We start from the raw sequence: 13,748 nt of genomic DNA, 5'->3' as shown, positions 1-13,748 counted from the left end.
TTGTCCGAAGGCGGTAGTAGACTGATACTTGATCTTGAAGTCGTAACCCAGAAGTGTGGTTGTCCATCGTCGGAGTCAGTTAGCTTTATGAACAGGAATACCTTTCTTTGACCCAAAAACTGCAAGTAGTGGCTTATGGTCTGTTATTAAGGTAAAATGTCGACCATATATCATCTTATGGAACTTTTTCACTGCAAAGACAATTGATAGGGTTTCTTTCTCAATTTGACTATAGTTCCTTTCGGTCGTTGTCAAAGATCCGGCAGCGTGAGAGATAGCCTTTTCAGACCCATCAGGAAAAATGTGAGAGATGACTGCGCCCACACCATAGAAGCATCTGAAGCAACGGCTATCGGTAGCGAAGGATTATAATGTGTCAATAAGAGATTGGAAGTCAGGAGTTGCTTGATTTTCTCGAAAGCTGCTTGGCAGTCGGCAGACCAATTCCATCTTGTATTCCTTTGTAATAGGTGGTTTATTGGAGCACGTAGACAATGGAGATCGGGGAGGAAGGTACCATAATGTCTGACCAATCCCAAGAACGATCGCAGGGTAGTAATTTCCCTGGGCCTAGGCATTGTTCTCACAGCTTCAATGTTCTATGGACCTGGTCGTCTTCCGTCTTTATCTATTATGAACCCAAGATACCGTACTTGCTGCATATAGAAGTCACACTTTTCCGCTCAAAGGCGAAAACCATAATCGGCTATGCGTTCTAGTACCTGGTCCAGTTTCTTCTGCAGGTCCATTTTGTCTACTGCCATAATTATGATGTCGTCTAAGTAAGCTGCTGCCCCTGGAATACCTTGTAACATGGTATCCATAATTTGCTGGGAAATAGAGGGCGCTGTCTTCACCCCAAAGGGTAGTCGGTTATACCGGAACAGACCTTTGTGTGTGTTGATCGTCAGGAGATCTTTGCCCTCATCAGATACCGGGATTTGTAAATACGCGTCTGATAAGTCCAATTTCGCAAAATATCTGCCACCGTTCAGCTTAGTGAAAAGATCTTCCGGTAAGGGTAACGGATATGCCAGTTGTGTTGTTGGGAGAACTGTGGGTCTTCCAATGTTCCTCCAAGTTTCTGGGCCGATTAAGGTAATGTCAGAAGCTGTATCAAGCGGAAGGCGAGTACGGTGTTTATTAATATCCAAGGTTACGTACTTTCTTTGGCGGCAACTTTGTGCTTGATTATTTGATACCAATATTCTTTTTGTTAATGCGTCAGACCTGTATTTCTTGAAGTAGGGTTTTTCAGAATATCGTTTTTGGTTTCTTTTTCTGCAGGTTGTTTCTATATGGCCCTTACGATGACACTTACTGAGACAATGTTCTTTATACGGGCAGAACTTCTTATCAGTTTCAGATTCAGTTTCAGTTTTGGAAGGACAGGAGGCTCGATAGCCTATGTTAGTCCTGGCAATGGTGGTCTCTCAGTTGATCCAACTTTCTTTTGAAAGAGTCGACGGATGGAGCCTCAACCACGTGCTGAGGTAGTGAATTCCACTCGTTGATGATTCGATGGCAAAGTCGATAGTCAGCTCACAAGTAATTTGTTCTCGGCTTATGAATTTTTTTAGAGTGTCCTCGTAAATTCTCTGTTTTGGAAGACAAGAAAAATGAATGCATATCAGGTGCAAATTTGGCATTAAGCAATTTGAAAACTGTAATCAAGTCGCCTCTAGTTCTGCGATATGACAAAGGGAAAAGGTTCAGCTTGGCCAGTCGAGATTCATACAGAAGCTTCGCTATTCCAGGAATCAGCTTAGTCGCCGTTCTCTGAACCTTCTACAGAAGCTCACTGTCTTTTTTTAAGCAGAGGCTAGCCGCTTGTATGCAGTACTTAAGTTTAGGACGAACGAACACTGTATACAATGTCGAAAACGTGACATGACTAAAAGCTCTACGTATTGACCATTAGGTTCTAAAGCCTCTGGCGGCTATTGTACGGCAGTGTGCAGTGGTCTTTAAGTCTTGGCTAACGATGACTCCTAAGTCATTATATGTCTGGACGACAGGTAGCTCAGTGTTATTTATCGTGTATGTATCTGTACCTTGATGACCGATATGCATCACAACACACTTGGAATTATTTATCGGCAACTGCCATGTTTGAGACCATTCAGATAACTTCTTCAGGTCATTTTGGAGTTCTAAGCTATCACCCTTACATCGTATCGTTCTCCATATCTTGACATTGTCAGCATATAGTAAGACCGATGATGATAGGAGATGAGGAAGGTTATTTACATACAGCATGAATAGCACTGGCCCCAAAACTGTACCGTGGGGCACTCCACTAAGCACAGTTCCCCAGCTAGATAACTTTGAGTTCACCCGAACTCTATGTTGACGCCCAACTAAGAAGTCTTTTATCCACATAAATAGATTGCCTCCAATCCCGACATTTCTTAACTCATATAACAGCCGGTTGTGCGAAACCTTGTCAAAAGCTTTGCTGAAATCAATGAAGGCGACGTCTACAGGTAACTTTTGGTCCTTAAGAGCGCACCAGCTTTCACGAGCCACTAATAAGTTAGTGAGACAAGAGTAACCTATTCTGAAACCGTGCTGCGGTTTTTATCGAGATACTTAAACAGCTCCTTCCGAATAATCTTTTCTAAGATTTTAACGACCACACTAGTTAGGCTAACGGGGCGGTAGTTCTCAGGCTTGTGTTTCGTGCCTGTCTTGAAGACAGGACTTACTATGGCGTTTTTCCAATCTTTCGGTAAGTGACCCTGCGTAACGGATAGGTTAAAGCATGTACTTAAAGGGCTTGCAACGAAGTTAGATAATTCCTTCAGTAGCCTAGGATGTAATTCATCGGGTCTCGTGGATTTACCTATATCAAGATTATTTAGTAGACCAAAGACATCGAGTTCTTTAATGGTCACGCTATCCAGCGTATGTGTGGGGGGATCTGTATACGCTGATGGGAAGGGCGCTTCTATGGTATATACGTTGCTAAAGTAGTTCGAGAACACTTGAGCCTTACCAAAGTCGTCTTCCACTAATGATGAAGCAGTACTGTCTCCTCCTAGAGCGGGAATATTTCCTTTTCTCCTTGTCCTTTGGTTTATATAGGAATACAAGCGTTTAGGACATTCTATGGATTCCTTAACAAGTTTTCCTTCGTACAATTTTCTAGACTTACGGAGGGTCGAGGCACAAGTATTCCGAGCCTTTCCATACTGAGAATATGACTCATCAGTCCCCAGTAACCTAAATCTATCCCACATTTTTCTTCTCTTACGGAGAAGGATGCGGACCTCCCTACTGAACCATGGTGGGAAGTTTCTCGGTCCCCTTGGTATAGTCCAAGGGATATGGGGTGTGGTAACTTTTAAGTATGAATTGTGAAATGCGTCCCAAGCCGTTTCAATTGAGGACTCTGGGTCTATTGTCCAATCTAATAACGATGCTGAGTTCATGATATCTGGTATATTTGCTTTCCAGAAGTTAGGTCTGGATTGGGCTGACAAGTGCTCGTGACTGACAGTTATATGGAAGTCGAAAATTAAAACTGCGTGATCACTTTTACCTAGGGGTGGCATATAATGAAGGTTCGCAACGTCATCCACATAGTGAGTCAGTATCAGATCTAGTAAGGATGATTCGGTGTCCGGATCGTACCTAGTCGCTTCTTTCACATGTTGTACTAGAGCACATGTGATAACCCCATCAACCAGTTCCTACGCGAAGGAATTTTCTGACGATTTAGTTCTCAGATTTTCCCAGTCTACCATAGGTGCATTAAAGTCCCCTAGGATTAGACATCGACCACTTCGTGATCAAGTATGTAGACTGCTTAGCGGGACCTCATTTATTACACAGCTTGGACTGCGATAGACCAAACCAACCAGCAGCTCTTGTCCCTTGCATTTCAAGCGGAGACTAACTAATTCACACGTCCCACTCTCGTGGGATACACCGTCGATAATAGCAAATGGGATAGCATTCCTGATGAATAGAGCTACTCCCCCTCCTTTACGCTTTTGTTTTCTATCAACCCTTACTAACGTAAAACACTCGAAATCAAGTTGCATACTATCTATAGACTGTGTCAGCCAGGTTTCTGTGACTGCGATTATGTCTGGCTTTGTAGAGTCAATCTGCACATCTAGTTCCGATCGCTTATTAAGTAAGCTTCGTGCATTGGTGTAACCGATCCGAAGCCTGTTTAAGTGCCTTCGTGCTTCACCCAGAGTGGCTTCGGTATCATTCTCTGTCGAAGTCTTACAACCCGAAAATTTACAATTTTTGGGTCCTTTTCGCCAGCGTCTAACCTAAGTTGTAGTTCTTTCTCAGCCTCCACATGCCCAGCATAGAGATGATGGTTTATCGCTGTCATTACAATATTCCGCGTGCTGGAACCCTGTGAGACTTTTTTCTCGACTGCATTGACATGAGAGAACCGGTTGCCGTTTTCTATCATCGAGGTATCATGCTTCAGATTGACTAACCTTTGCCATTCGGTAGCTACTTCCTGCAAGGTCATGTCGGGGCACTGTTCGAGTTCACTTAGGATTCTCGTTCGGATGTCAGCATCCTCGGGTGAACGCAGGCTACAGATAAATACTAAGCATTTAAACTGGTCTTCAGACATTGAAGACAATTTGAACCTCTAACATTCTCGGTTCACAATTCCTGCATGTTTTACCCAGTCATCTCCTGGTTCTTTCGTTATCTTTAAGCATTGGTAACGGATATTAAATGGAGATGATTGCTCTCCAAAGATTTGAGACAGGGTTTTAACTGTTTCATCAAAACTAAAGTCTCTTGGATTCTTCGGGAGAATGAAGTTGCTGTAGCGTTCATGTTCCATAGTCCCAAGTTTTCTCAGAAGTATTCTGACTTTTGAGGCGTCATCCAGTTTGCAAAGATCAATATAAAACAAATCTTCATACTTCTTAAACCAAGACTCAAAAGTTACACCTGCTACACCATCAAAATTAAATTCATGGATGACGTTAATGACTGAAACAGTATGTGATACTTGTAATTCACCAGAATCAGGGTTTCGATGAGACAGGCAGAATTTCTGAATCAGGGCTTCCATGATTCTGATTTGGGATTATTCAAACCTCTTATCTTGACGCACCATATGGGCTTCTAGTTGCTCTAAGGAAATATTCATTATAGTTTTCCCGTCGCCACTGATAAGTCTTGCGAATTGAACGCTATAATCGTTTCCTAAGCTATTCTGTAACCCCCAAGCTAGAACTATACAGCGACCTGAACACAAGAGAGAAGACGCAAAGTATGCGAGAAAATACTTTACTCCAAGGTTCATTTTTGTACAGAAAGCACGGGTATTTGTAGATGTTAACACTTGTTAAATCAACATCATATCTTAGGCAATCCGCTAAAAGACATGTCATACTTCTGACCAATAGTAACACGCCACGTTGACATTCCAGAAAGCTCCATCATGCTCTGATTGGCTAGGACACTTCGGTTCCTCTAGAGGCTCCGTTGCAGTTGTCCGAAAGCCGACTCAACACGTTTGAGCCCTTTCATTTCTGACTTCTGATTTAACTGGCTTGATATTCTTCGATTATAATGGTGTTACGTATCAAGGCGTTGTAATACCCTATATACCCGTGGCACATTCATATTGATAAATTCTGTATTCGCACATTGTTTTCTATTATATCAGCTTCGACTTAATATTCATTTAGTCATATGGTGTTGTTTCGCTGGCAGCACGGGATTTTCTGTGGAATAGATTGCCTCTTCTCAAGGAACATACATTTCAGTTGTGTTTTATTTTAATTGAAATGATCTCGATGCATCAGTGTAAGTATACGTTGAAGTTTGTGCACCTCAATGAATTTCACTGTTTCTTTTTCAGATGTTAGACATGAGCGTGACGTTTTTGTTGTAAATTATCTGTTACGTTAATCCATAACTATTTATGGACTGTTATCGGTAACCACCAAAGTATATCTACATAAAGACTACGAATTTCGAGTCTACGTGAGCAAATCTCTCTAAAAGTGAGTGAGACAAAAATACCCACATAGACTCTTTAGGTGAATAACGAAGAAAGGCAGTTTCGTAGCAATCTAGCATTTGTTTCTGATCTTGTGGACCTTGTTGAGTATATCTGGTGGTGTGTCATTACCATATATGGTCAGAAAAAAGCTCGGCACATCTTTGCTCTTGAGGTCGATAACTTATAAATGGCACGCTCACTATTTTGTACAATCGTATTGTCTACAGGAGCGCTTACAAAAGGCTTTTGTCACCACACTGACATTTTTTTACTCAATTGCATGTCGTTGTGAGACATAAATTTCGATTTATTCATAAGATTGTCAAACTATGTAGAAGCTGCATTAGGAGGGTCAGTGTTCACATCGATATTATAACATTTGTTCAAAACTTAAAGTCAATAACGTTATGCCATAAAAGTGCGATTACATATACTGTATTACATTAAAGGGGAAATATGGCATTCAATTGTGTTTATCAAAATTATCAAAACACCACATTAATATATGCGTTAGGTTCTCATAAAAACGTGCCCAGATCTCCTTTCGCGGGTTATTTGAAAGTCATAGGATGATTGTTTAGCTTGGCAGTAAGTGATTCCATAAATTTTTCAACCTTTATACCAATTTTTGGTACACATTTTAGGAAATGGTGATTTTTGAATGTCCTTTCGATAAGAACGGGAAAATAGCACAAAATCTAAACACTGTGCAAGAATAATTATAAGAGACTTTGAGTATTCTGTCTTTGAAACTTTAAAATTTGCACTTCGTAAATTGTAGTGAATATTGAACATATGAAAATTCCCCTACTCCTGATATGGCGCTGGATACGTCTGTAAGTTCTGTAGCAGGTTGGGCCCTTGTTCTCTAGTACTGGTCGCAAGATAGTCTTAATCTGAAGCTTATGTTATTTATGATTGTTACAAATTGGTACCCTTGGAAAATATATAAGGATTGTTTGGTCTTTTTTGGTTGTCGATTCACCATTCTTTTTTGTTTTGCAGCCCTCTACACTGACATTATATGCCTCCCTAGTACACAAAATAACTTCTGGCTAGACGTGAATCGCTATAGTTCATCCATTGTGTTTTCTTTCATTTTTTGCTCTAAATAATGTTCGAAAGTTTATGATACTCATGCCACTATTCGAAAATATCCGAAAATGTGTTTGTCGCAGACATGGCTTGTCTCGTCGGTTAACCAGGGTGTTATTCAATGTAAAGATTAATGAATCCTTTAAATCACAAAATATCCCGTCACAGATTCGAGTAGGTCTCTGTTTTTGATTTGACCGTTTAGGATTTATTGGTCTACATAGCTCGTGAGGGAGTAGCCGTAACGGATTTGTTCAGAAGACCTGGAAACCAACAAGATATGAAAAAGATTATCTCTGACCTTGAGGCAGGGAGACCAATCAGGTGGACAGATTACAACTTTTATACCCTTGCAAATATTGCCAAACGGTATTTGCTACATATTGAGGGCGGGATTTTGGGTCCTGAATCTGAAGAAAAACTGCTTTCTACTCTTGACATTCCAGATGATCAAGCCCGAATCGAAGCAATGCACTGGTTAGTATAGTTCTTAAAAGCATGTTGTTTGACGAAACATTGTGTTTTATGTCATAGTGTGGTTCTTAATAATATCGTTTTCCTAATAATTCCAGCAGGCGATGAGACTATAACTTATGGATGACCTTTGAACGACGCGAAAGTTACCTTAAGAGTGTTCGTCTAGTAATTAGGACCGAATAAGGATTAGAAATAAGTATGATTTTCATGTATGGTTTTCATCACGAACTGACATAAGCTATAATGTCAAAACTATTTAGCCAAATGGATGAGTGAATTTCGCGCCAAAATCCGGGACCTGTTGTCTTATACCTGATTGTTTCGTCCATAAATTATAGTCTCGCCCAGCAGTCGTTTATGCAAACTACGGGCTCTAGTTACTGTTCATCCGTCAGTCTTCAGGCATAAATACCAATCCTGTTTTTTAAATAGTGTGCAGCGTACGGCCTAACAGTCTGATATTCATTAATCATCAAGTCGTGATAGCTCTCATCTATCTCACTCTGTTTTCATGCTTCATACAATTCGCAACGGGACTAAATTTTACTGTACTTGCGCACTTTGAATCGATTCTGTTGTCTAGATGTCTCTAAATACTGGTCATTGTAATAATAATAATCGTATATAAGCGTTAAAATTACATTATGCTTTGTTGGGTTTTTACTACTGCCTGATATCATAGTGTTCCTTCAAGTTCGGTGATACCGTTACTACCTCTACTACCCCGGTATATGATCTGAGAGTTTCATCTTTACGATTGAGTGACTCAGTTTTGTGTTATGGTCATTTAAAGTTTCAACGTTATTTGAACCTTTAAACTTTACTTACATTGGTGGTTACCATTTTTTTTTTACTAATGTTTACTATACGCTTTGTATTTGCTGTTATCTCACACGCTAAACCATGGCTCGACTTCCTTATAACTGAATCAAATTAACAAATTCTAGCTATCGAGCCTACCAACAGAGCCGTTGATATTGTTGCCACAATGTGGAGTCAGTTACTTACCAATAGCGTCCATACGAAGAAACTCGAAGATTCTGGTTTCGCACGTGCATGTACAATAGGTATTACCAGGTATATATATATATATATATATATATATATATATATATATATATATATATATACGCACTTGTTATTTAACCAAAGGTGAGTGCTTCATACAGCGCTGTTAAAGTCAGTAATCTCAGTATGTCGAAAATGCCAATCACACTTCTGCTCTTCTATGCAGTTCATTAACTTTTAAGGTAACAGAAACTTAAAGTGCGTGCAGTTACAGATTTTTTTTCAAACATAATTATTTCCCGTTGTATAAAAATTAATGTCCTTGTAAGAATTTAAGAATTCGTTTTCTTTTTACGATGATTGAGCTATAGTAAGTTTCCTGGTGACTGCGTGCTTTAGCTTCTAAAATGTTTAGTTCTAACATGTTGATACTCGTCCATTTTCGATCTCATAACTTAATATAAATATGTAGCAGTCCGGGCAATATGGTAAACTTCATATCAATACGACAGTGACGTAAATCAAGATAGACCATTGACGTCGTGAATCACTCATCAGATTATTTTCTGAGTCAAGGCTAAATATCACATCTACGCTATTTTAATGATAACACAAAAACTTCATATTTTATATTATGAATATTTCGACGAATTAATGTCCTGAGTTCTTTTTAAAACGTGTGTTCTGTTTACCATCCCCACATTTTTAGTGTGATTGTTTCCCAACCAAAGCCTGTTCAGCAGTTACTTGCTCTACTATTCGGCATCTGGTTTCGAATGATCTATCATACTGAAGTTAATGCTATGTCTGTGGAAGCTGTTGCTAAATCTGTCGCCGGGTCTGTTTTCCCCAGCTGCACGACTACCCCAATAAAAGTGAGAGATACTTGTCTTATGGCTCTTAACTAATCATGATTTCATTTTTGGGTTGAACAGTTATTTTCAGGAAACACCATTTGTACATGGTTTAGCTCCAGTTCACTCATTTCTGCTATTAGCTTGGATTGATTGCTCAGATATTCTCTTATATCATGGTATTCACGTCTGGTATTGTGTGATTTGGTGGAATAACGTTTTTGTACTAGGTTTGGGTCAGTCTTAACAAAATTTGCCGGGAGTGAATTCTTTTTTATCTTAAATACACTAATAAGTGGTTGATGACACTGAAGAAAAACTGTTTTGTATTGTGTCGTTGATGATAACAATAGGATATCTGTTAACTGAAGACTTATTAAGAAACTCTCGATTTCAGAACTACTGCTTGATCTCTTGGAAGGATGGTTCTGTCAATCGCCGTAGGGGGGGAAGTATGTGAAAGTTCTGGATTCTTTTTTGTGTGATATAAGGCTTATACTCTTTCACCTATCTCGTCGAACCAAATGTTTGGTTTTCTCCAAAAAATTTATTTATTTATGAACATATTTTGATGAGTAGCTCCCCAATGTTTTTGCATAATGGACTTATTCTTTAATTACTCATACAATCTAATAGTACAGTATAATTCTGTGAATGATTATCGCAAAGCTGTCTGACACTAATGAATTCATCTGTTGTGTTGTTAACCTCAAAAGAATGTTTTTTTTTATATCTAATATATTTTATCCACTTTTCGTATAGTAACACAGATTAGGTCTTGCATATACTTAACTAGTTTTTTTTCTGTATGCAGCTAGTGTCTGTCTTAATTCTATATATAATCCTATTTCAGGAAATAGGATTTGTCATACTTTTGTCCTAATAGATTATTTACATTAAAAATAAGACATATTTATACCTGAAGAGTATGATTATGTTTAAAATTTCGCCACATTAGTGATCAAAATTCTTTGAAAACTAAGGTTTGTCTTATTTTAGGTTGAACGAGCATCAAAAGTTATGGAATATCTCATAACTGGCTTTGCCTCTGCTGATCTCTTCAGTCGTGAGCTTATCGAATACTTCACATTAGAAACGAAAACTAGCATTTCGAGAGTGGAGAAGTTCAAGTACGAGTTTCGATTTCCTAAAGACGTGCCAAGTAGGTCCATTTGCATTAGCTTTTGAAAGATTGTCTTATTTATTTGAACACAAATATTAGTATAAAAGGACACTGAATACATATACGCCATACAAGCCACTTGATTTGTGTGTGGGCCATAATACTACCCGGGTGCACAGACTGAAGCAGGTGGGTTTCTTAGTGGGCCACACCCAGAGCCTTCGACCTAAAGGTCTGATCCACAAGGCAATGGAGCAACGTCAAGAGATGCAGTCCTATGATAGCCGGTGACCAACAATAGGTGCATACGTCATTTGTTCCCCCAGGTTCCTGGAGCCCATATGGACCATTGGTTTGGAATCAGGGTTTTCTAACTCCCCTAGGTGGACCCTTCGTGTTCACTGACCCGGATGAACCGCCGGACATTCGCCTTTCGTCTTCTCAATCTCGTAAACAACACCCTCGTCACGAGAAGGCAGTGAGTAGGACTTCCCTGGCAGTAGCTCTATATGCGTGGCTATGTGAGAGCATTTCGAATGAGAGAGAGCTAATTCTCTCACCCTCGGCCGTACCAGGGCATTTACTGTTACTGGTTTTTCGATTTATTACGTAAATGTAGGTTTTTATTTTTTATTTTTTCAGAATTTAAAATGTCTGAATCTAGGTTTGCTGAAACTTCCCCTACCGAGTTTCTGTCGTATCATAACACTTGAATAACTTCTAATTTATGGCAGGGTTGTGTTCATATATATCATTTATTTTCGAATAGTTATCTATACTTATATATGACCATTTGGTTCAACTAGAAGCTCTACTGAAGTCCAAAAACAATTCAGTTTCCTATCTTAATAGCTATGATCAAAAAATTGTAAAACGTCTACAGTAATTATTGTTTGTCTAATTTTCACGAAAAGTAATAATAGTGGTGTGTTGTTCATCTTTAAACATAGGATCTCATCGTGATGAGTACATCATTTATTTATTCATGAATAGCCTAATCTGTACATCTGTAAGTAAAGATTTGAAACAACTATCCTACTTCACTTGATAGTAACCCATAATTGAGAAGTAATTAAAGCTGTAACTCGTCCTAGTTTCATCCAAGGTAACTGATGTACAAAAGCTCATTCTCACTAATATCAAAGCAATGGTTGAAATCAATTCGAAATGCAGTATTAACTGTATGGATTACTTTGTCACTGAAAGCCCCATATTCACCACTTTTTAATGTAGAGTAACTTGTGAACACTTTCAGTTTTGAAATCACCTATCAAATGTTATTAACATATTTTCGGATGAACTTAGTGATCGAAAGTTTACAACAGTTATACTTATACATCTTTTACTGTTGTGTATTGCATACCTGCGTTTTTAGGTGAGCATGACAGTGTTGTCGTTATGTTTTGCTAACTATCCTACTAATTAAATCCTTAGTTTCTATATAAAATCAAATTTTGTTTTCTTGCTCATCTTTCTTACCTTCAGTAACTTCTTGGCTACACCGTTGTTTTAATTTTACAGGAGAAAAATCTGTTCGTCTTTTCGTTCGAATGCTATTAGAAGAAGGTAGAAAACATGGATTTCACCTGATTAAAGATGGTACGTGTTCAACTTTTGAAAAAATACCTCTGATGAGTTTCCTTCACATATTTCACAACAAAGCAAAAGTAACATAGGTCGTAGAGTCAACGATAAATTCAGTTTTATTCCGTTGACTTCTACATACATACAGGTTGATAAGTCCAATGTTAATGTGGTTTTAATAAACAGTAATATACTTGAAAAAATTTCATATTTAATCATCCATCAAGTAACTAATATTAAATCTTATTTCAGTTTGTAACAGTTGGCAATTCGACTGGATTTTGATCAGTATTAGTTGGTATATATTCATCCTGTACCGATTGCCTCTATATATTCACTACATCTATTATGTTCGCAGAGTGCATGGAATGTGGCTAACAGTAAAACTCTGGGTGGGTGTTATGTCCTATTTGAGACTAATCAGCTCCCCATTTGGACTCAATAAGTGAATAACGCGTTGTATGTTTGACATGAAAGTTACCGGATTTGAATCTCAGAGTAAACAGCAACTTTGGAGTGCAGGTTCATCTAGCTGACAGGTCGCAAATAATACTAAACGCACACCTTCGATTCTTTTACTAGCCACATAATCTATTTTATAGTAAATAGTCTGTAAAGCATAATTATATATATATATATATATATATATATATATATATATATATATTATTAGTGAAGACAATTTTTCTAAACCTTATTATAACCATGAAAAGTTTTGAGTTCATTCAATTGTCATTCTAGTTCGAAGGAGAAAGAAAAATTCATTCGAATGCTCCTTTTTCGTTACTAAGGCAAAAAATAGTTAGAAATAAAAATCAGGTCTTATATTAATTGCTATAGCCTCTAGGAGTCATCGCTGAATAAAACTATGCTGTTTACTTTATTGTTTCGTTTGTTTAAATTTCTAAAAATCCTACTTTATTCCTTGTTGAGGTTTTCGTTTTCACTAATTCGTGGATTTTTTGATGAGTTTAGGTCTTTTTCTGTTGTAATTAAGCGAATATTCTAAAGAAAGTCTAAAGGGGACAATACTGATAGGGTGTTAGTAAAGGTAAAAGCTTTCGCATAGTAAAAACACTGACAGACATAGCATAAAACTTGGAGCAGATGTGTGTCGACCAAAGTTGCCTCACTACATTAGTACGACAAAATAGAAATAACAAGGAGAATGGCAAAATCGATTAAAGTAGTGTAATATCAATCATAGTAAGAATGATTAAACATTGTGAATATAGTTCGAAAAGATGAACGGAAAGATATATATGAAGGAATATTGAAGCTCAAAGTCTAAAGGAAGAAAAAATATGGTGTGATGGGTGATGTAAAGATCGTAACAGTTTAACTGGTTTGCTCGAATTTTAGGATGACAATGAACCAGAGCAACATGCTCCCAAACCATTTACATATTCTTGCTATACTAAAATTTTATTGTTGCGACTATTGATTAGTTATGAACAACATATAATTTGGTTTTAATGTGGCGCGGTACAATTTTCCCACTATTCACACAGGCGTAGTTGAAAAGTTGACAAAATTAGAACTGAAGGAAGGAAAGTGAAATTGCCAATGATATTAGAAATCTATACAATGTAAATTTAGTTCACAA

General features: G+C 38.0%; 1 protein-coding gene across 2 annotated transcripts in view; it reads left to right on the top strand.

Moving 5' to 3' along the window:
* Positions 1 to 6,792: 6,792 nt before the first annotated feature.
* The window catches only part of MS3_00002822 (uncharacterized protein), a 28,120-nt gene continuing 21,164 nt past the window's right edge, over positions 6,793 to 13,748 (top strand). The window contains exons 1-6 of one of the 2 annotated variants that reach the window (XM_051210468.1): positions 6,793 to 6,837; positions 7,007 to 7,270; positions 7,302 to 7,573; positions 9,291 to 9,456; positions 10,435 to 10,597; positions 12,080 to 12,157. In XM_051210468.1, the coding sequence (XP_051070461.1) occupies positions 7,130 to 7,270; positions 7,302 to 7,573; positions 9,291 to 9,456; positions 10,435 to 10,597; positions 12,080 to 12,157 (820 nt within the window). In that variant the 5' untranslated portion in view covers positions 6,793 to 6,837; positions 7,007 to 7,129. Of the gene's footprint in view, positions 7,271 to 7,301; positions 7,574 to 9,290; positions 9,457 to 10,434; positions 10,598 to 12,079; positions 12,158 to 13,748 lie in introns of both variants that reach the window. The other variant, XM_051210469.1, reaches the window with a different exon arrangement.

Source organism: Schistosoma haematobium, chromosome ZW (genome assembly GCF_000699445.3).
Source record: "Schistosoma haematobium chromosome ZW, whole genome shotgun sequence".
NCBI lineage: Eukaryota > Metazoa > Platyhelminthes > Trematoda > Strigeidida > Schistosomatidae > Schistosoma > Schistosoma haematobium.
This window is presented reverse-complemented; position numbering and strand designations above follow the sequence as displayed.